Raw genomic sequence first — 21,233 nt, forward strand, 5'->3', positions numbered from 1 at the left:
TTAGGAAGTAGTAGTTTGTAAGTTGTTGTACTAATGAACCATTTTGCATCAAACCAATCTGAATGACTTCTCAACCATTAAATTATGCAAAATTTTGAAAATTCACTGGAATTCCCCTTCAAATTTGAAGGGGAAACTGAAGGACTTTTATCTCTTATCAACTGGAGCAATTTGTATTTGAATGTGCATGTATGAACAGGTGAGCTTATCTCTAATACCAAGTAAACCTTTAAGACCAAGGGACAGTGAACAGCTAAAGCCTTGTCTGTTTCTTGAAGTATATCTGACTAGAATGCCTGGTCAGTCAAGTCCCAGAAGCAGTGAATAGGTTCCATCTGTGTTCTGATGTGCACCTTGATGACCGTGTCTTTTTTGTACTGATAGATTCCTTTATTGTTCTCTTATTTGTGCACAGAGCCAAGCAAAGCTTCACAGTCAGCAGGAAGTGGACAATCACATCAGCGTCCAGTTAACCATTCCAGGCCATTTTTCTATGTTCAACCACCTGTACAGCCTTTTTATACCTACCAATGGCACATGAACAGCCCCTACAGCCACAGCGTCCCCGGAGCAGGTAAGACTGAACTGTGTTTAAGCAGCAAGTGAGAGATGTCACTGTTTTTAGCAATGCTGCATACTTTCATTCATATATAGATAGATATGTAGATAAGTGTCTCATATAGTGTCAGAAATCACCTATGCAAGTCTGCTTAAGATTGATTAATCAGTTTAATTAAATGGTTGTAATGTAAGCAAAGTCATTCAGGGTGGTTTGGTGTGAAACGCTTTGCTCTAGAGAAACTTGCCATTCAGAATTGGTCACAGTGGAGGTGATGGGAACCAGACGTCTGACGAGTTTAATGCCTCTGAAAGCTCCCTCCCAGAAAGTTATTACATGAAATGGTTATATATGCTGCCTGATGTCTGACACATTGTTTTATAATAGTTTTGGCTTAAAATGTATTTTAATCCGTTTATGGCAGAGGGATATATGCATGATGTTGTAAGGCAAAATAGTTCTCAAGGGGAGCCTTTCAATCTGTCGTGCTGTGGTCACCCACTAGGATTGTGGACGGTATTTAGGTCCATGAGGCTCAAGCTTCTGAGATAATTGGAGATCAAGAAATAGCACACAATTTAAAGAAGCCAAAAGGATGTTTGTTATTTTTATATGTTCAACAAGTTATATGCAACACATTCAACTCTAAGAATTATTGGCTCCTTTCATGAAAAAAAATTAGCGATAATAAGTATATTTAATAAACCACACATGCAATGCGGGACATTTGTAGCTTCAACAAATGAGTAGGTTGCAAACTGGATTTTTGGAACAAAAAGTTTTCTTTAGTATCAATTTTTTTTGAAAACCTAGGTTTCCAAAATATTGGTACCAAATATTAATAATACAGGTAAAGCCTTGCCTGGCACAAATAACAGCACTGAGGTTGGAGAACACTTGTTGAGGTATCTTGGTCCACTTTTCCATGCATAACGTTCCAGTTCCTTTAATATTAATAGGGTCTCCCTTGTGGACCGCCTCTTCAATATACCTCAGGTTTTCAGTTTTGCAAAACTTTTGTTATATTTTGTGTTTTTTTTTTAACCATTTTCTAACCATTTTGAGTTATTAGTTTTTACACGCTGCTCATGTAAATAGAATGAAATAAAGCTTTCAGCATTACTAAATGTCCGTTTACTACCTCTTCACAAACTGTCTTTTTTCCAAGCTTAAAAAGGCTTGGATAGTAATGTTAGTTGTAACCCTAGCATTTGTCTGTTTACCTAAAACACTGACTGCCTTTCTCTGTGTAAATTTTAAGCCACACACAATCTACTGTGGCTTTGTGGTCTCAATATTGCTTTAATTTAATCTTTTTATGGTAGAAGGCAGAGCTACATGCTGTAACTTTTTGGACGCTGCAGGATGCAGCAAATCCAGTGTGCAGTGACCTTCAAAGTCTGATTCCATGTTCGTTGACAAACACCTGCTTTTCACGATCTAATCAAACCCTGAAGAATACATTCGTCACGTTAAGGAATGAAGTTGTGTTCTGATTTCCGATTCCCAAAAAGACTTTTTCTTTTTTTTTTTTTTTCCCCCAATCTTCCCTTTCATCTTCCATTAATTTTTTTTTCCCCACATCTAAAATGTGTTCTGTCACCGTACATTAGCAGGTGGAGATAAAAGATATAAACCAGTAACATCATGTTTGACCTCTGTGTCCCACCATGCCCAGACTATCATTGAAAGAAAATGCTTAGCTGGCTCAGATTCCTGATATGGTATTCCTGATACCATGAAGGACTCACTCACGGTACAGAAGGAAAATGCCTGTGAATAACAATTCATGTTGGTTTTATTGTGTATTCTGAAGTCTTTGTTTGCTATCATTTCTGTTACAGGCTTCCATTTTGGTCGCCCATGCATGATGCCTTATTCCTACTTGCAGTATCCCGGTTATGTTGTGCCTCATGCTGCCGTGCACCCTGTGGATTATCGGAGAATTTACGAGCGCAACATTCCACCTGCTGCCTCAGCCACCGCTTATGACTTCAGCTTCCGCCAGCACCAGCACGCAGGTGCCCAGAGAGAGACCACGTGTGCAGGGGCGCAGACTGACCCCTGCGAAGCCTTGAATAAACTCATAGAGTGTCTGGATCAGCTTCGTGCCGGAGAGGAACTGCACTCTAGTGTGAATTCCCAAACATCGGGGACACTCTCACCACTAGCTGAGGAGGAGAAGAGTGAGGAGGAGACTCGGGCATGTGTAGGAAAAATGCTTGGTGGCTCCAACACAGCTGAACCAGATACAAAGGCTGGCTGTAGTGGGGTTGAGCACTTGAAGGATGGGCAAGTGGGGTCAGGAAAGGAGTCATCAGTGGATAACTCATCTGTGCAAGAGGAGGGCAGTGAGGTGCAAGAAGAGGAAACTGGCGACACACATCAAGACTTCTGTGTCAAGTCTCAAAACAAGTCTGAGGTACCAGGTTTTTATATTCTGTTTCTTGTTACAAAAAATTAGATCTTAAACGAAAAACACTAAAAATACAATAGAATAGTGAACACATGGGACAGATACAAAATCAGCACATCATAAAACAGCAGCACCCTCTTCATTACTCATACAGCACACAGGACTCCACATGACCTTTGGTAAAGATGAGTAAACTTCATGAAATGCTTTTTGTGGTTAATTGGCTTGTTCTCTTTCTGAACATAGGACAGAACAGTCTTGTCTTTTAATTGAAGTAAATCCAGTCTAGGAAGAGAGGAAACATCTTGTCAGTGTTTTTAATGAAACTGTCATGGTCATTGTCGTCTCTAAATTTTCTTATGAATAAAATGTAACTGAAGCATGTAGGATCTGGAGTGATTCTACATTGAAGAAGGGTCTCGGATTCTTTGCTAAAGTACTAAATGCAGGAGTGACAGTAGTTGTGGTGCGTGTGGTTTTGGAAAAAAAAAAACTTGAGGGGGGAAAAACCCTGTTTTTCATGCCAACTGATGATGACTACTGTAGCAGTCATAGGTTTGATCTAGTCCTTATTATAAGGAGTGATTGCATTTATTTCAGTTTCTCAGTATAATTGTGGCTGCATTAATGAAACCTGCCACACCAGAGCCCTGCTAAGTTGTGCCTTTGTAATCCTATCTGGTAGGATGTGGAGGTACAGAGTCAAGGGAAGAACCAGGATGAGAAGGTTCCAGACAGAAAAGTGCCTGTTCCCAATGAGGAAAAGGAATGGGACGCTCCCAACACACATTGGCCTTCATCACAGTCCTCACCAGTTCATCCTTCTTCTGCCAGAACAACTGAATCCCAGGCTACTGAGAGTGCTCGGAACCCTCCAGCAGGTATTTCAGGCGATTACTCCTGCTGTATCCTCCACTTGCCATTTGAGAAGGTTCTGAATGCTGGTGTTTATGGACCTGGCTGTACCCCCCGATCTCTTGGATCCCCATTCAGTTACAGCTACTGCCCACCTCAGTTATCTCACGAGCGTGTAAGTGTCCTAAGCCCATCACTGGATGAGCTTTCATCCCATGATGAGCTTCTGTCCACTGACCCAGAGGATATGGGCCTGTTTCCAACCCGGATTTACTCCAGAGGAAAACTGGCTGAGGTTGCATCGAGGAAAACTCATCCATCTGTTGGAGAGATCCATGCAGATATGTGTGTACTCTATCCAAAGAGGCTTACCTGTGCTGTATGTGGGTCAAACACCTTCAAGGAGTGCAGCAGGCCCAAGTCTTTCCACTGTGAGACACACTGCTATGGAGATATGGATGACTCTGACGAAGAAGCCATTGAAGCTAAAAGTGCAGACTGGGAAACGGGGAGAACGTGCAAGCATTGTCTCAGAAGCACCACAGTGAAGATTCAGGCTGCTAAGAAAACTTACCCACTCTCAAAACACAGGCAGAAGCACAGAGAGAAGCTTGGGGAGCTTGAGGGGAAACCAGGCCATACAGAAGCCCACTGTACTGAACACATCTGCTGTGAAAAATGCATGAGTTCACCAGAGAAGAGCACTGGTCATTTTGCCAGAGTAATCAACGCTCGGCCTTTTAAAGGTAACTGTCTACTGTGCTGCCCGAATATTGACAAGAAAAGCTCATGATGTGTTTACGTACCTCGTTTCCAACATGCATAACTACTAACATACCTACCTAATCTCATACCTACCTAACTAACTTTATACCATATGTGTTAGTGACCCGCCCGATGTCTGACCTACCTACCTACCCACCTAACTTCTGCTCTGAACTATCAAACTGCATACCCAACATCTTACCTACACAACATCCTATCCACCTAACCTTCTACCTACCTCACTAACTTGTAAACCTATTTACATACCTAACTTCTAACTTGCCTAACTTCTTAATTAACTATTCAACTTCTTAATGTACCTAACCTAATTGCCTCACTTATAACCTGCTTACCTAGCTGCCTAATATATATTAGCTGACAATATATATTATGGTAAATTACATCACAGTATGATTTTCTGAGTATTTTATGGATATTGTCCTTGCTTAAAGGGCTCATACACTCCTACACTTTCCTTGCTTTTTATATTTTCCTCCAAGGTCCAGTTATACCATTTTATATACACCGATCAGGCATAACATTATGACCACCTCTTTGTTTCTACGCTCATTGTCCATTTTATCAGCTCCACTTACTATATAGGTGCACTTTGTAGTTCTACAGTTACAGACTGTAGTCCATCTGTTTCTCTGCATACTTTGTTAGCCCCCTTTTACCCTGTTCTTCAGTGGTCAGGACCCCCATGGACCCTCACAGAGCAGGCACTATTTGGGTGGTGGATCATTCTCAGCACTGCAGTAACACTGACGTGGTGGTGGTGTGTTAGTGTGTGTTGTGCTGGTACAAGTGGATCAGACATAGCAGTGCTGCTGGAGTTTTTAAACACTGTCCACTCTGTTACACACTCCTACCTTGTCAGTCCACCTTGTAGATGTAAAGTCAGAGGCGATAGCTCATCTTCTGCAGCACAGTTTGTGTTGGTCATCCTCTAGTCCTTCATCATTGGTCACAGGACGCTGTTGGCTGGATATTTTTGGTTGGTGGACTATTCAGTCCAGCAGTGACACTGAGGTGTTCAAAAACCCCAGCAGCACTGCTGTGTCTGATCCACTCATTGTAGAACTACAAAGTGTAATTAGTACTAGTAGTAGTATTAGTAGCAATTAGTAAATAGTAAGTGGAGCTGATAAAATGGACAATGAGTTTAGATACAAGGAGGTGGTTGTAATGTTATGCCTGGTCGGTGTATATACCAGTTATACCATCTTATATGAACCATAACAGGCTGTTTTTGTTACTGTACCTTAAAGACTGGTGTATATAAATGAGCTGTATTCTGATGTGTCTCCTTCAAAAAGCAGTCCAGGCTGAAACACTCCTTATAACTTCAGTGTGAGTAGTTGGAGCTTAACAGACTGTAGACTGAGTAGGTGTATATGTAAACATGTTTTCATGTCCTCACAACAACAGTGAACCAAAGGCTATTTTTTTGGAGTTTAGTTTGCATATATGGACTTTATGGACTGGGGAGTGAATGGTATGTTTTGAACCCTTAACAGCCTTTACCTACTGTATTACACTCAAGTCAGTTTTCCATGATATGGGACCTTAAAAGAACACATCAGTTGCATATTCCATTTCAAAGAGAGGTGAGTTTTTTTTGCTGGATTAAGTGCGGTATGTGTGCTTGTAGGTTTTAGTACAATGGCACTAATGGCACTGCCTTTCTGTCTGTTCCAACCTACCGAACCTCAGATAAACACATTTTAAAATGTTTTCAGGTATCTTGATGTTTTATCTCCCATACCTGCTTCCTACCTACCAGCTACCTACATACCTTCTTTCTTATTAATCTTCTTCCCTACTGAAGTTCTGCTGTTACAGATTACGCTTGTAGGTGATCTGTGTCTGTCCGTTTACAGAGAGAAGATGCAGGACTTTGGGAATGTCAGATCAGGTTGTGTGGGAGAGTGCGGGAGTTAATGCCAGACCAAAGGCCTGCAGAGCTCAACCATTACCACAAAGACAAGGTAAAATAAAGTTTTTCTAACATGACTTTCTTGCACAGCTGTCCCAAACAACCATTGCAATATTTATATTTTTTGTTTTATTTATTGTATTTTTTTTTTCTTCATTGTTTTGTCATCTACTTTTAGCCAAATCAGTCCTCATTCTCAATGTTGTATCATTTAACAAATTTACCCAGGTGTGGAACCACACCTCCAAAAGTGGTGGGGCAAAGTTTTTCCAAAAAAAAAAAAAAAGTTTCCTCACTGAATAACTAAAATGACCTTTGTCATGCTAATAACATTTCCCTATAAGGTTGCTTTGGTTGGTTTCACGTTGCAGTGGCTGAAGTAGACCAAATTAAAATAGGACTGTTCGTTTATTTGTCAGAAATTTTGCAGGGGTGCTCTGTTACTCTCACATTCACCACCATGAAAATATAAAAATAGAAAATAGGTGCCGAACATCTGTGCATCACAAAACTAACCAGCAGTAATAAACTTTACTTGATATCTGCTTCTTTATGATGAATTCAAATCGGTATAAACAAATCAGATCACTGATGCTTGACCAAAAATATGTTCTGCGATCCATATGCCAAAATTAAGCCTTCGTCTGTCATTATTATCAGCAGCTCTTGTTGCAGAAACTGACAGTTTGTAAAATGCTAAAACAGGCAGATTATGTGCACTGAGAAAAGAAGCCTCTGGTGTTGAATTCTCATTCATGAAAGATGTTTTTTTGGTTTCATTTTTATCATTCTTGAAAATGTGGCACACTCCGACCGCATGATTCACTAAGGTTAACTGAGATCCACTGCTTTAAACAACACAGATCTCAGAAAAGCATAAAATAATTAAGCCTACTGTTTATGGTAACAGTTTAAATGTGGGAGGGGTTTAAGTCTTTCCCTTTTTTTGTTCGTATCGCACATGGGGAATGTAAAAGAGTATTTTGCATTTTAAGACCTTTCTCATAAGTGTTCTGTGCGAAGGATAAAGAAATTTGTTAAATGTCCAAGGAAAATGCTAAGTGCAAGTGCTTCATAACCTCATTTCATACTAATTATACCTTGATTAGCTTAATAAAAATTCCTATTGATTCAATTTTATGAAGTATTAAGTTTTGTTGCAAAACGCACTTTAGAGAATTTTGCATAGCCTTTCGATAATAGTCTTTTCATGATGTACATTGCTGGAAGTGGACTTTATACATGTAAGAAATATCAGTGCCATATTATGATTATAACACTTCTTGGAAAAATAAAGATGTTTTCTCTGTTAACATCAGCTGTTCTTTTTTTCAAAAACTCTTTATAGCCAAAATTGTATGTTTTATTTCTGCAGAGAGAATGGGCCAGAGGAAGTCTCGCCTTAAGCCTCAGGGATCCAGAAATGACAGCATTGCTGCTGATGATGGTGATGGTGGTGACGATGAAGAGGATTATGATGAGGATGAAGAGGATGAAGGTGAAGAGGCGAGTCAGGAGATGCTTCAGTTCCACAGGGGAAAAGGTGGAAACACTTTTACTAAACTTCTGAAAGAATGCTTCAGTGCTTTTCACTGAATTGGGAAGATTGGGAAAACCTGTTAAAACAGGTGGAGTTGTATAGATTAATAGATGAGGCTTCTTGCCAACATCCACATCCTTCATTTCTGCTCTGGGCTTTTTAGGGTATTTATATTTACAGCATTTGGTGTTCGTTTAAAGAGATGGGTCTTCAGTCAGTGTTTAGACCGTGAAGGACTGCTGTTTAGACAATTAGTGGACGTTTGTGACAGCACTCAGTCTTGATGCTAGTCTTTAGTCTTTTAAATTCATTATCATTCATTGTACATGATAAAACAATATATATTTTGTAAAATGGAACATTAAATAATATTTAACCTAAAATTATGATTATGATTATTATTATTATTATTATTATTATTATTATTATAGTCTTAGCCCAGCTTTGCATTGATCAGAATCAACACCTGAAGTTCACTGAACATAAACCAAACATACATCATTTTTTTTATATTACATGAAAACATAGTAATAACATTCTGATCTGCCTTCAAGAGACAAATGATATACAGTTAATTCATCATATAAATGATCAATTAGATCCTCAACTGGCAGAGAACAGATTTTATTTAAACATGTAGAGAAAGTAATGTCTGTTTGAAGGTATTTTTGATATTCCTTAATGACTGGAGACAAAAACAGAGTTCAGTTTGTAGTCACCCCAGACAGGCATTGCCTTGGCTGGTCTCGAGAACAGTTACTAGGTCTACCTTACCTCGAGACCATACGTTTATTTATTTATTTATTTATTTATTTATTTATTTTATTTTATTTTATTTTTTTATGGTGCTTAAAGTGACCTTTTTTACTTTTAGTTCCTGTCCCTTGTCACATTTAGCACAATTCTCATGTTTAAAAGAAAATACTCTTCTTTTTCTATAATCTTCAGATTTTTGACTACAACACTATACACCAGATAAAATGTCTGATTGTAAACATTTTAGTACATGAAAATGTTGTAAAGGTGTTTTCCACTTTTGTTCCATCTCGTCCTGCATTACTTCAAAATCAAATAATCGTAAAGAAAACTGTGCTCGATTTTCACACAGTCAATGAAAGTTAAACCATCTATCCAACAACTGATAAATGTTAAACAGTGCTGCCAACTAGGAGATATGGGCATGTTAGCTTTAGCTTGGCTAGCATAACAGCTCTGCTCACCACTGAACATGTTAAATCCTGGCTAAATAACTGACACAAGTTTAGATGATAATGATGCTGATCTGAGGGAGAAGCCGAGTGACTGGCGTTGAAGGAACAGAAACTGTTCTGTGGTGTTTGAATCTGTGCTTAGCGTTAGCTTAGTGAGCAGGCTACAGACACACGGTGCCCCTGCGCCACAGTACAGGTCTGATTCTGACTAACTGCCGCTCTACTGGATTAAAAGTAGATGATAAAAACTGATGTTGGAGAGAGTAAAAGTCGAGTGACCGGTGTTGGAGTGACACAAAGCAGGCATCTACCTTGTTCTGTGGTGTTTGGGACTGTGGCATTTTGACGATAGTTTAGTTAGCAGGCCAAGCAAAACACCACAGCACAGGCTTGGTTCCAGCTAACTGATGCTAAAATGCCCATTCGTTTTGGCGGATTTCTGAGAAGTTGAGTGACTGGTTGCTATAGTGAAAGACAAAATTGAACATATTCTGTGAAGCTTTTCGCTGTTGCTGTGCTGCCATCACGGTTAGTTATTCTGAGTTATTTCATTTCTCTCTTTCTATCAGTGCTCCCAAACCACCAACTGCTGAGCTCCTCTAAGATATCAATGGGTGGAATATGTTTATTTGGCCATTCAGATGTGGAAAAACTTTTAAATATAGTCATCATTTTTAAATAATGTGGTCTAGCTTATTACCCTTATACCGCCCAACCCCAATGCTGTATTTCTTACCGAAGTGTGGTACGAAAGAATGATTTCCAGTTCACAATGACAAATTTAACCTGTTGCATTTTCCTGCTTTACAGGGACTACGAAAAGAGGTGGTGCGAGATGCTAGAGTCAACAATGCACAGTGTCAGCGGTGATCTGCCACGGGACAACATGGAAAAAAGCCAAACACTTATTTATTTTTGTATTTATAGTAAACAGTGAGGACTTTGAGTTTTGAATAGTCCATTGCTTAAAGTTTACAGTACAGGCTACTTCCTAGAGTCACTAACATGTTTCACAAGTAAATGCAAATCACAATGCTGGATGCTTTTGAAGTTGTGTTGATATTAAAAATGTTGCAGTCCTCTTTTTGGAACAATTTGATACACTTTCTTGATCAAGTGACTTCAGTGACTATTAATTTATAGAACATAACACCAGTTAGACCTTTCATTCAGCCAGGAAAATGTCATTTGTACAGGTTTTTTGCACATCTTTTGGAGGAACTGTTTACATGGAAATAGGGTATAACTTGGATACTTTAAATGCTTAGTTGGTGTTTCTGCATGTAATGAATTTCATACTGATTTGTTCAGATCCACTGATATTAAAATAATTTTCTATGTAAGTGGTTGTTTTGTAAAAGCAAAGATTTTGTGTGAGAGGTACTGCATGTCAAAAGATCTAGCTTTGTAAAATTTTAGTACAAATGGTGTGTGTGTGTGTGTGCGCGTGTGTTTATATTTATTTTTTATATATATATTATATAATATGGACTACATCTATCCTCCTATTCAGCGTAGAGCACTTTGGTTCCTTTCATTCATGCTGAAGTTAGAAGGAGTGTTTCAGTCTGGACAGCTTTTGAGGCACGACACAGGGTAACCAGTCAGAACAGAGCTCATTTACATATCAGTCATAAAGGCACAGTGACAAAACCAACCAGTTTAATTCTAATGGATAAAAAGAGGTTGGAAAATTGGCCTGTAAGAAGATTTATTACTGTTTTTGCTACATGAAACCATACAAGCATTAGAAGTGAACCTCAGGAAAAGCAATAAAATGGCAGAAAAGTGCTGTATGGTTTGTTTAATGAGCAGTTTTCTCTTATTTTGGTCTAATATTCTTGCATATGTTGGAAACCTGTCTGTTCTTAATATTGCACAATATTGCAAACTGATCATTGAAAAGCTAGACGTACTTCTGATGAGCAGTGTACATCCTGCAGCCTTTCTGTTTGTGTAGTGTTGGGATGAGAGTGCTTTAGACCATTATGATCCAGCCTGGGATAGGTTCTGATGTAGCAAGGGAAAAAACATCTTTGGTTTGTGTGGGGTATTTTGGTGAGGTTGCCAGTCTTATAGGCTCTGTGCTGTGCATCTGAAATAAGTACAAACATATGCAGAATTTTAATACCTCAGCTTGTGTTTGATTTTCAAAGTGAACACATCTATACATAGCTTTTTTGCACACTTTAGTGCACAATTTCTATATATTTGTAGATTTGATCATATTGGGGGGGGAATATAAAAAAAATGTAAAGTGGGCCATAACTTTTGCACAGGGCCCATTTGATGTTTTTTTCAGTATGTTAAATTCAGTAAGTAAACAGAAATTGTGCATAAAAATGTACATAAAATAACCATTTCACATTATATGTAATGAGGTAACCATTATTGGTTTTGTTTTAGGACATCAGTGTGCTAAATTAAGCCCTATCCTTTGCTAATTTCTCCCAGCCTCTTTCATTTGAATTGAACCTTACTAATAAAAGGTTTTTTGTCTTAATTTTCAATGATTATTTATATTACCAATGACATTATTTGTCACGTAGTAATTAATGGGTTGGTTTCCTGTGCATGGATTAAACCTATATTATAATATTGGATTATATTGCAATGCCATGTCTAGATTAATGCATAATCTGGGTCTAGAGAGACAGCCTTATTAGTACTAGCCTTACTAGTATTATTGCTATGGGAACTATAAGTAAAAAGTGTAGGTACAATTATTAACTGTTTATTCATCTTGTAATTTGCTGTGCATGAGGAAATTTGAGGCACAAAAAGCATACAAATGAAAAAGTTTTTCAAAAATATTCTTGTTCATTCTTTCATTACCTTTATTCTACCAGATATGATAACTGAATGTACAGTGTCCTATAATAACAGTCATATAAACTCATTTTATTGTGTTCAAATTAGATTTTTCATGAGCAGAATTACACAGAAAATAACAGATAAACCCATTAAGTTGAAAGAAAAGTACAAATCGACAAGATTTTGCTAAGGCTGTAAGATTATCCATTTTCCTTATAAGTCACTTCACAGTGCCAACTAGTGGTAGGTAGTTGCATTAATTGGAGCTGTGGCCATTCTGATTGGTTGCTGTTTGATTTAATTCTGGCCAATCAAACTGCTTGTGGAAGCCCTTAATTGTGGTGCATCTTGGTGACTTATTTAAACTCAGGTCAGGGAGCCATTTTGTTTTTGTCTTTGTTTGAGTCGTGATCTGTTCATGTAAGTGTGATATTGCTGAGACTCTTATGTAGCACATTAATGTGATGTTTTGTGAATGTTTAGACTTTATCTTCTTGGTTACATGTGCTTTGTTAGCTTAAAGCTTACATAAAGTTGTGAAAGTGCTAACAATTAGCTTCCTGTTTTCTCAGTCTTTCTTTTACCTCAGGAAAGACAGCAGAAGGTATGGTTGTTGCTGCTCCCCAGCACCCAGCAGGAGTAGGGCCCCAAGCTGAGAATATTCCTCATGGACCCCCTCCTGTGCAGGGCCCTAGACCCCCTGTTCCTGGTTCCTTTAGAGGGCCATACCCAGACCGCCAGCAACAACAGAATGGCTGGCCTTTCTTTTGTGTCCCACCTTCACAGCCCTACCTGCCTTACCAGTGGCCCATGCCTGTGCCTTATGTTCCTTATGGTGGCTTCCCTGGGATGGGTATGTGTGCTTTGTCTGTTTGGCCTTGATGCACAGTTTAGGTCAGTGGTGTCCAGTCTTATCTGCAAAAGACCTATGTGTGCAGGTTTTCATTCTGTCAAAGCAGGGGCACACGAGTTCTTTGAAGACTGAACAATCCTTTTGGATAAGACTGGGTGCCCCTGGTTTAGGTGTTTTCAGCTAGATGATTTGCATCTTGAACCGTTGTGAGCAATTTTTTGTTGCTTTGGTTCTGTACTCCAGCACATTTTGCATTAAAAGAATGATTTGACAAACAGAATTCCCCCTTTCTCTAAAAGTACTTGCTCAACCAAGACTTGACTGGTGTCTGAGGTTTGCTTCTTTAGTTTTTCATTGCAAGTATGAGGCTAACGTAGCTTCAAGTAACAAAGTATTGGAGAGTGGGCCACACCCTGAACACTTGCATATCTAATAAGAGGCCCAGATGTGGTAAATTTGTTTTCAATTACTAGGTTGAGGAAAACTGCATGGTAAAACTGACTTTGATATCTGTAGTATGTTTTTAAATGAATGTGACTCCCTATACTGCATACCTGCCTCAAAATGAAGAGTTCAGTAATTTTAGTTGGACTTGGTTTCTTTAAGTGGTGTGATGTAATGTTACCTGCAAAAATGGACAAAAGTAGTTGATATAACTCAACCTGGGTTTTTAGCTGTGCTTTTGTCTGCCTCTATAAATGATGGTCATAATGTCAATCTTTTTGTCTAAGGTTATGGTATGGTGGTGCAACCTTTCCCCCCTGCTTCTTATGTGGAACCACCTGGCTACATCCTTCCTCATGCCCAGCTGCACATGGCTGACTACAGACGCATGATGGCCCCTCACCTGGCTCCTGCAATGGCGTACCAAGCCCGCCGATTCCGGTACCAGCACACAACGCCTTCTGGCAGAGTCATGGTCAGTTCAGAAGTACAGACTGAGCCTGTTGGTACAGAGTCCCCCCAGCATGACTGTAAGGGTGCAACGAGTTCCCAGACCAATTCTGAATCAGGGAGGGGTACTGCCTCTAGCAGCAACCTTTCATCCCCCAAGCCACATGCAGACACATCAGCTTGTCCAGAAGAGGCCTTTGGGATAAGTTCAAACAAATCCCTTGCAGATACAGTTGACTCCACAAGTAATGTTTCATCTGTGGTTCCAAACAGTGAAATCGTCTTCCAGGCTGAAGAAGTGCGGATTGAGTGCAGCGGAACTCGTGCTGGGCTCAAGCTTATTCATGCTAAGGAGACCACTGAGCTAGCCAGCAGTGGTGAGCTGTTGCAGTGCAACATGGGATCTGTGCACTCTGCAGAGGATGTGGTCTTGAGGTGTTACCAGCCTCTAGCATTTGGGGAGAACAAGCAGAGGGAACCTTTAGATGATCTGAACCACTCTGATGAGCAGTATTTGCCGGCCTGTCCAGACATTCTAATGACTGGAGCCTGCCCCTCTAGTGGCTCACTGGAAGGATCAGATAGTACTCCAGTTGAACCAGGCAACAGCACAGAGATACATACTCTGGCGGTCCAAGGGGATCCCAGCTTGGTCAAAGGTGAAGATGACTTCTGTGGTAACTCTAAGAATCTTCACTTCAAAATCTTACGACTGCCCTTTGACCTGCAGTGTTTGGATGAGCTGCGTCAGATGGAAGCCTCTGTCTGGTCTGTTGAATCGCTGGTACCTTATGTTCCCTCTACTGAGTGGATGATCCAGAATGGTTTGCTAACCCCTCAGAGGCCATCTCTGACCACAGTGATGGAGGTTCCATCTGAGGTTCCACTAGAGGCCAGCCAACCTGCAGCAGATGCAGCTTCAACTCCACAGGAAAACCTGCAAGCTGAAAGAGCGATTGAACTGGATGGCCAAGACTCAATGACCTCTCTTGAATCTCTCCCACCCTACCTTCCTGCAGCCAGTTGGTTGGCTGATTTCAGTAATGTTTATTACAGTAAACTACCTTCAAATGTTCAACAGGTTGGGAACCTCAGAACCTGGCCAGAGGGGCAACGTGGCGAAAAGTCTGAAGTCAGTCAAGATACCAACATGGAATCATCAGTTTGCCCTAAATCTGGTTCTGTGCAATTCAAAGAGCCAAGAAGCAGACATAGAAGTAGGACTGCTGGGCTCAGCCCTTCCCATCAGGATGGTTGTCCGGTTAAATCGCATTTAGGTATGCTTCACTCTCCTGAACACAAAGTGCGGATCTGTAAGAGTTGCCTGATGAAACAAAAGGCACGCAACATCTCTGGCAGTCCAAGCCCCAACTCTAACTGTGTGAAACGGCACAAGGTTGCTCATTCTCATTCGACAGGAGATAAAACTAAAGTTCACTTGTGTGCAGTTTGTATGTGTGACCCTGAGAAGAAGTCTAGGTGCAAAGCTAGTGTGGATGGTGAAACAACTGAAGGGGAAGTCTCAGAAAACAGCTTGTACCCTACAGCAGGACCGAAGAAGAGAGTTGCCGATGGCCAAAAGATGTTACATAATAACTCCCAGAAAGTGTCTTCAGGCAGACACTCTGAGAAATGCCCCATGGCTCGCCAGTCCAAGCTTCGAGAGCAAAATTGCTCCTGTGAGGGTCCTAAAGGTGTCCCCAGTTCTGCTCAAGTATGGGACAGCAATGGATATGGCCAGCATAATGATCTCACTCTGGAAAAGAATGAGATAAACATGGCTCTATATGCAACAGAAAGGTGGAGAGATACTGAACAGAGGTTAAGTTCACAGAAACAGAAAGGTAAATGTTTTTCCATCTCTTCCCCTTTTGTGCACTTTTTGCTGGAGTCCTATAGTATGACACAGGATGCTTTTGATTTGTTATTCATTTGTTTTTCTTTTCCCTAGAGAAGTCATGGAAAGGAGGTATGCAAGTATCAGATACAGAGAGCACTAAAAGTGCAGGGAAGATAAGAACCCACAAACAAAAGCAATATGCACCGACACCAGGTAGGTTGTCAGATTTAATCTGTAAAGCAGCTCACTTTTTACAAACTATTCTGAATTTCATGTGCTTTGACCTTTTTCCATTCCAAATTTAGTGTTGCATTCCTAGATGTTACCCATAATGGTGTATATTTGTCTTGGTGTTAAAGTTGGCCACTTATTTCTTTTGATTTCTACAGATTTTATAACTTTTGTATAGATGGAGCCCCTAACATTGCTCATCTCACATTAATCAGACTAAACATTAAAATGACTTGGAAATGTCAGTGAAAGGTCTCTTAAGGTTTTTATGCCTAATGTTCTGAAATGTAAAGAGTAATATCTGTATAATGGTCAAATTGTGAACTTGCAAATACAGAATTTCTTCAAATGATTTCAGAATTTTCACATTTGTCAGTTTTTCCTACTTTTTTGGTAGATTTTGCAAAAATGTTTTTTGCTTCCAGAATTTCCCCTTTTGCATTTTGCTTCAGAATTTTGGCTTTTTTTATATTAATAGGTCAGTGGGTCTTGTGTTTACTTTAAGCATTTGTTGGTCCACTCATTCAGAGACAGGTCCTCTAACCCTTAACCACACCCATGGAAAGACCCTCCACTAAAGCATTGGACAAAGTGTTGTATTGCACTAACATGGGTTTCTTTTCCCTCCTCCTTCCATTTTTCATGTTTAATTGTAAATCTGGAACCCGGAAATGGGCTAAAGAAACATCAGACATGCCGGTGCAACACTGCACTCATGATTCTGCCATGTTGAGTGGTTGACGGTCAGTGCAAAAGTGGACCAATAAATACTTAAGGTCACAATCTAAGATCCACCCACCTGTTCAAATGTCAGTGTATAAGTAAAAGTATGATTGCAGAAGTAAAAGTGAGATTCGAGAAGCCAAGGGATGTTTGCAAAATCCCCAAATAGAAAAAAGGTGAAATGAGTAGTAAAGGGCCCGAACAGCTTTTTGGATTTCTCTTGCTTGTATTTGCAATATTTTACATTTTGTATCAGACTATTTGATATTTAGTTTAAACCTTTCAGCACAAAATGAAGAAAACAGATGATGGCTAATAGAGAAGCGTACCCCAATTTGTGTCCACCTTATTAATAGTTGCAGGTTCCGGTCTCAAGATCTGTAGTACCAGTGGCAAACCATGACTACTAATTGGCCTATTTCCATCCTGTACTTAATGAAACAAGTAGTACTGTAATACTTGCAGAGTTGAAAAATGAGCTCCTTTCTAAGTAATATAGGGATTTCTGCAGGATTCCAAAACCATTTTATTGTATGACTTAAGATGGTAAACTGATACTGCAGCGTCTTGGCTTCGTAAGACAGTTCTACAGGAATACTGTGCACTGAATCTTAGTTTCTTCTATTGTTACCATAGATTTTTCTTCTTGCTGTAATTTGTGCTCCGATGTGCTAATTAAATCATACTCTGCTGTTAATGCTCTGCTTTTTTTTTTAACAGAACTTCACAGAAGAGACACAAGATGCTGATGACACTATTGCACAGTAACCAAATGGATAAGCCCACTTCATAATCACGTTTTAATGTCACAACTATGATTTTGATCCCTTTAAAACTGATCACAGCTCACTATTTTATACAGTGATTGAATAAAGCACTTTTGATGTTTCCATTCTGTGTCATCTCCATATGTGCAGCGACTTAAGAAATGGACAGTAGCCCAGATGTCTGGCTTGCATATTGTTTGTTTTAATGTTTAATTCATTGCTGAACCTTATTGCAAAGTTCAGCATGGGGCGGCTAGAAATCTCCCACTGGGGTCTTGAACCCCTATGTTTTACCCTCAGACTGCATCAGTGTCCTCTTGGTCAGAGTAGATGGTTGTATTTTGTATTGTTCTAACTTTGTTAGGCACAGATGGCTCAGCTTCTCCCTGGGAATGAGCTTTCATGTGTTTAGAGCTATTTTGGTGCCAAACAGAATGAATTTTGTAAACCCTACTGTTTGAACACCCACAGCATGCCTTGCAAATACAAAGCCTGACAAACATGCATGGTGTGCTTTTGCAAATTACAAAACATGATTGACCTCCAATAGCGTAGAGACTTTGAAATACTGTCCTAATACTTCATGCTTGAATAAATGTTCTGCAAATACAAAAAGGTTAGCAAAAAATAAAAATTCTTAACTTTCTAACAAATGATCAGAGCTGCTTATTGAGTGTACATGCTCTGCACAACAATAAGTGACCCTGGAGAATAGGGATTACACAGTTCTCCACTTACACAGAGTGTAGTGGATCATCCAAGGCTCATCTGATGTCTAAATTCAGGACTTGATCTTTTGAGGCTGATGTTGCTAACACAGTCAATACTCACCCAAATCTTTCCTATAAATACATCCCCCAAATTGCTCTGAAACTGTCTGCCTTCACGAAGGGTTACACAGACTCACTGGTGTGGTTTAGGACAGTTGCTGTGACCTATAAAAATGAACAAGTTGAGTGTTGAAGCATGACATGATTTTTAGACAAGTGTTCAGCTGAATGCTGCCTCCTCTGCAGAATCTGCTCCCCTTCACATGCATAATAAATTAGATTGCTGATTTATTTTTGAACAGACACCTTCAGTTAGAAATTTCAAGACTTGGAGAAAGAAGTTAACATCTGTGTGCACACGACATGCAGCTGAGTTCTGGCACAAGGCCTATTTCCTAAAGTGGCTGCTCACAGTGTTCATTTGTACGTCATACTTTGTCCTAAAGCGTATTAAGTCTGCGTGACCTTAATGAACACCTGGATGTGGTTTGAGCTGCTTGAGAGAAGTTTTGGAGATTTGGGTGATTACTGACTTCAAAATTTGGATGCCAGAAATGTAATGGCTGATCTGTATGAGGTGTGGACGTACCAAACAAATAACTGGTTGTGTGGTGAAAAATGTATGTGAATTAAGTATAGTCAATAAAATCCATGGAAATTGAAAATTTGAGTGGTTGTGTTTATTCTATAAAATATGAACCACATTTTATCACCTAGTTGGTTTTTGGAAAGTGAAAATAAATATTTTTTTGCCTGTAAATCGAGTGGTGTCTCAAATATCTGTTGAGTGTGTTTTGACATGATTTCTGGGAACTAAAAACTGCACGTCTGTCATTTTTGGGTCATTTATATTCAATAGAATCATCGCTCAATTTAATCTCTGAAAGTATTGCAGTACTATTGTTTTATTGTAATGTTTTGGATGGAAACAAAATGATTGAATTCTTGAAACCTCCAGTGGAAACTGGCCAATCAGGAATTGTTTTGCTCCGTGGTGTCTAGGTAGATGTCTTTTCTAATTATGTTTTTCATGATGAATTATATTATCAGCATAGGAATTCGAGTGAACAGTACAATCTATAATAAATTATTAGAATTTGGTACTGTATGTACTGCATTTGCTCTAATGACAGCATGCACTTCACAAGTTTGCGCAAAAGCCTAATATGAGCAGATCAAATCCACCTGAGAGTTGCTTCAAAATAAGAGATAAGACTAAAAAATATCTGACCTTTTTGCACAAAGGCCCAAACATTGTCAGTGTCAGAAATTTATTGAAATGTGAACAGACTGACCTAAAAAAAGAGCAGAATCTTGAAAATATTACTTTACATTCTAAAACCTCCTGTTTATTTCCAAGTTTAATGAAAAAGGATCCCAGATTTTCAAGTCTCAGACTTTTAGCCCCCACTGTCGCTAAGCGACCTCTTCCTTTGGCCATAGATGTCAAGGCTCGTTTTAAATATTTAAGTTGGAATGGAAAATTCATTGGCACTACAATGTAACTGCTGCACCTGCTGTTTAAGGTGTTCTGGATTAAACACAGACAATTGAAGTTCCAAAAAGATATTCATATTCAGTCAGTGACGTATCTGGGACTTCCAGAAGGCCTGGAGTGATGTTTTTTCTCAAGAAACCGGCCCCGCCCACTGGAGATCAACATGTAATTGGTTGATTCCCCTGTCTGTTCATAATTGTGCTGATCTATATTAATCTGATCTGAGTTAATCTAATGTTTTAGGACTTCTCTTCAGCTCCTATAGCCCTAACCAAAGTTAAAGGCCTAGCTCTAATAGTTGTTCTTCACCACTGAGTCCAATAATAAATGTTGCGAGATGCCAAAACGTGGTTCATATTTGATTAAATCCACACTTTCAATCAAATAACAGTTGATTTTATCATATTTTATGAACTCACACCATCATTTATCACTCTATTCCCATTCATATGCATTTTATTGACATTAACTCCACCCTCATACATCTGTGTTAAGTGGAACTAATGTTAGTGTGAATTTTATCCTGAATTGACCACCTAACCCAGACCCTTATCCAGAGATAAAACAAATAATGCACTACAAGTTTGAAAAGATTCTTCCTTTTATTAATAAGCATACAAAAAATATGTACATTCAAATTCTCACATGGTGTGACTGATACAGTATACAGTATTTCAAGTAGATTTCCACCAATAATAGACAACCCACTGTATTTATCTATTTTCAGAACTCTCTTTTCATGTCAGATATTTGGCATTGATCAAAACAGTATTTTTTTTAGTTTTTTTGTTGTTGTTTTGGCACTTAATGCAGGTATCTTTGTACAAAGGAGTTTAACCAGTGGGATGTTGAGTGTTTTAGCTTTTCCGAGCCATAAGTAATCAAAAATAATAAACTGATTTGAATGGCTGTTTGCTTCAACAGATTCCACCATCAAAATTTGTCTTAGGCTACTTTCTTCAAACTGTATGACCACAGCCACATAAGTAAGTGTCAAATATAACAACTTAAAAGATCAATACAATTGAATATCAACCACTGACTTGCTAAAAGGATCTCTACAGTGTAATAAATGAACAGCATCTGACATAGCGAATGCCACATTTTGATAAACATACTTCAAAGATAACTTATAAAAATAATAAATAACAGCACAAAGAGAGTATAAATAAATTCCTGAAAAAAATGATGACAAGGAAAAGAAGGTTCAAATGCTGTTCAGTGCCAGGCTCTGACAGACAGACCACAACAGAGATCAAACAGATTATACAAACACAAAGTCCTCAGAATGAAGAGTCAGAGTTTTATCTGGCTCCAGAAAATGCATGATAAAGTAAATTTTGCTCTCTTACATGCAAACCTGTTACTGAGTCCTTGTGTCTTGGTAACGGCCATGTTAAAATCCACATGGTTGTTGAGAGCCAATATAATTCCACAGCGGAACTGAATAGACATTTGAAGTTGTTTCGTCATTTTGTAGTGTGCATCATTTTCATATAAGCAACCCCAAGTCTAAGCTAGTTTTCTTTATGGGAACAAAGAACTGTGCTCATCGCAA

The 21,233-nt window shown here is 39.1% G+C and overlaps 1 protein-coding gene across 1 annotated transcript; it reads left to right on the forward strand.

The window, feature by feature from the left end:
• The first annotated feature begins 12,483 nt into the window (after positions 1-12,483).
• Positions 12,484-17,509, forward strand: buc2l (bucky ball 2-like). The gene is made up of 5 exons (XM_036572112.1): positions 12,484-12,519; positions 12,672-12,952; positions 13,684-15,690; positions 15,798-15,899; positions 17,361-17,509. Exons 2-5 carry the CDS (start codon positions 12,706-12,708, stop codon positions 17,387-17,389), a joined length of 2,385 nt encoding a protein of 794 aa, XP_036428005.1. The 5' UTR covers positions 12,484-12,519; positions 12,672-12,705; the 3' UTR covers positions 17,390-17,509.
• The last annotated feature ends 3,724 nt before the right edge of the window (positions 17,510-21,233 follow it).

This window comes from Colossoma macropomum, unplaced genomic scaffold, assembly GCF_904425465.1.
Source record: "Colossoma macropomum unplaced genomic scaffold, Colossoma_macropomum, whole genome shotgun sequence".
In the NCBI taxonomy this organism is placed as follows: Eukaryota; Metazoa; Chordata; class Actinopteri; order Characiformes; family Serrasalmidae; genus Colossoma; species Colossoma macropomum.

What these genes read in the sequence shown, in the direction of transcription:
- buc2l (XM_036572112.1), top strand. Translation starts at nt 12,706, where the DNA reads ATGGTTGTTGCTGCTCCCCAGCACCCAGCAGGAGTAGGGCCCCAAGCT. An exon ending in TGGTGGCTTCCCTGGGATGG is followed by an intron (nt 12,953 to 13,683) that starts GTATGTGTGCTT and finishes TTTTTGTCTAAG; the next exon opens with GTTATGGTATGGTGGTGCAA. An exon ending in AAGTTCACAGAAACAGAAAG is followed by an intron (nt 15,691 to 15,797) that starts GTAAATGTTTTT and finishes TCTTTTCCCTAG; the next exon opens with AGAAGTCATGGAAAGGAGGT.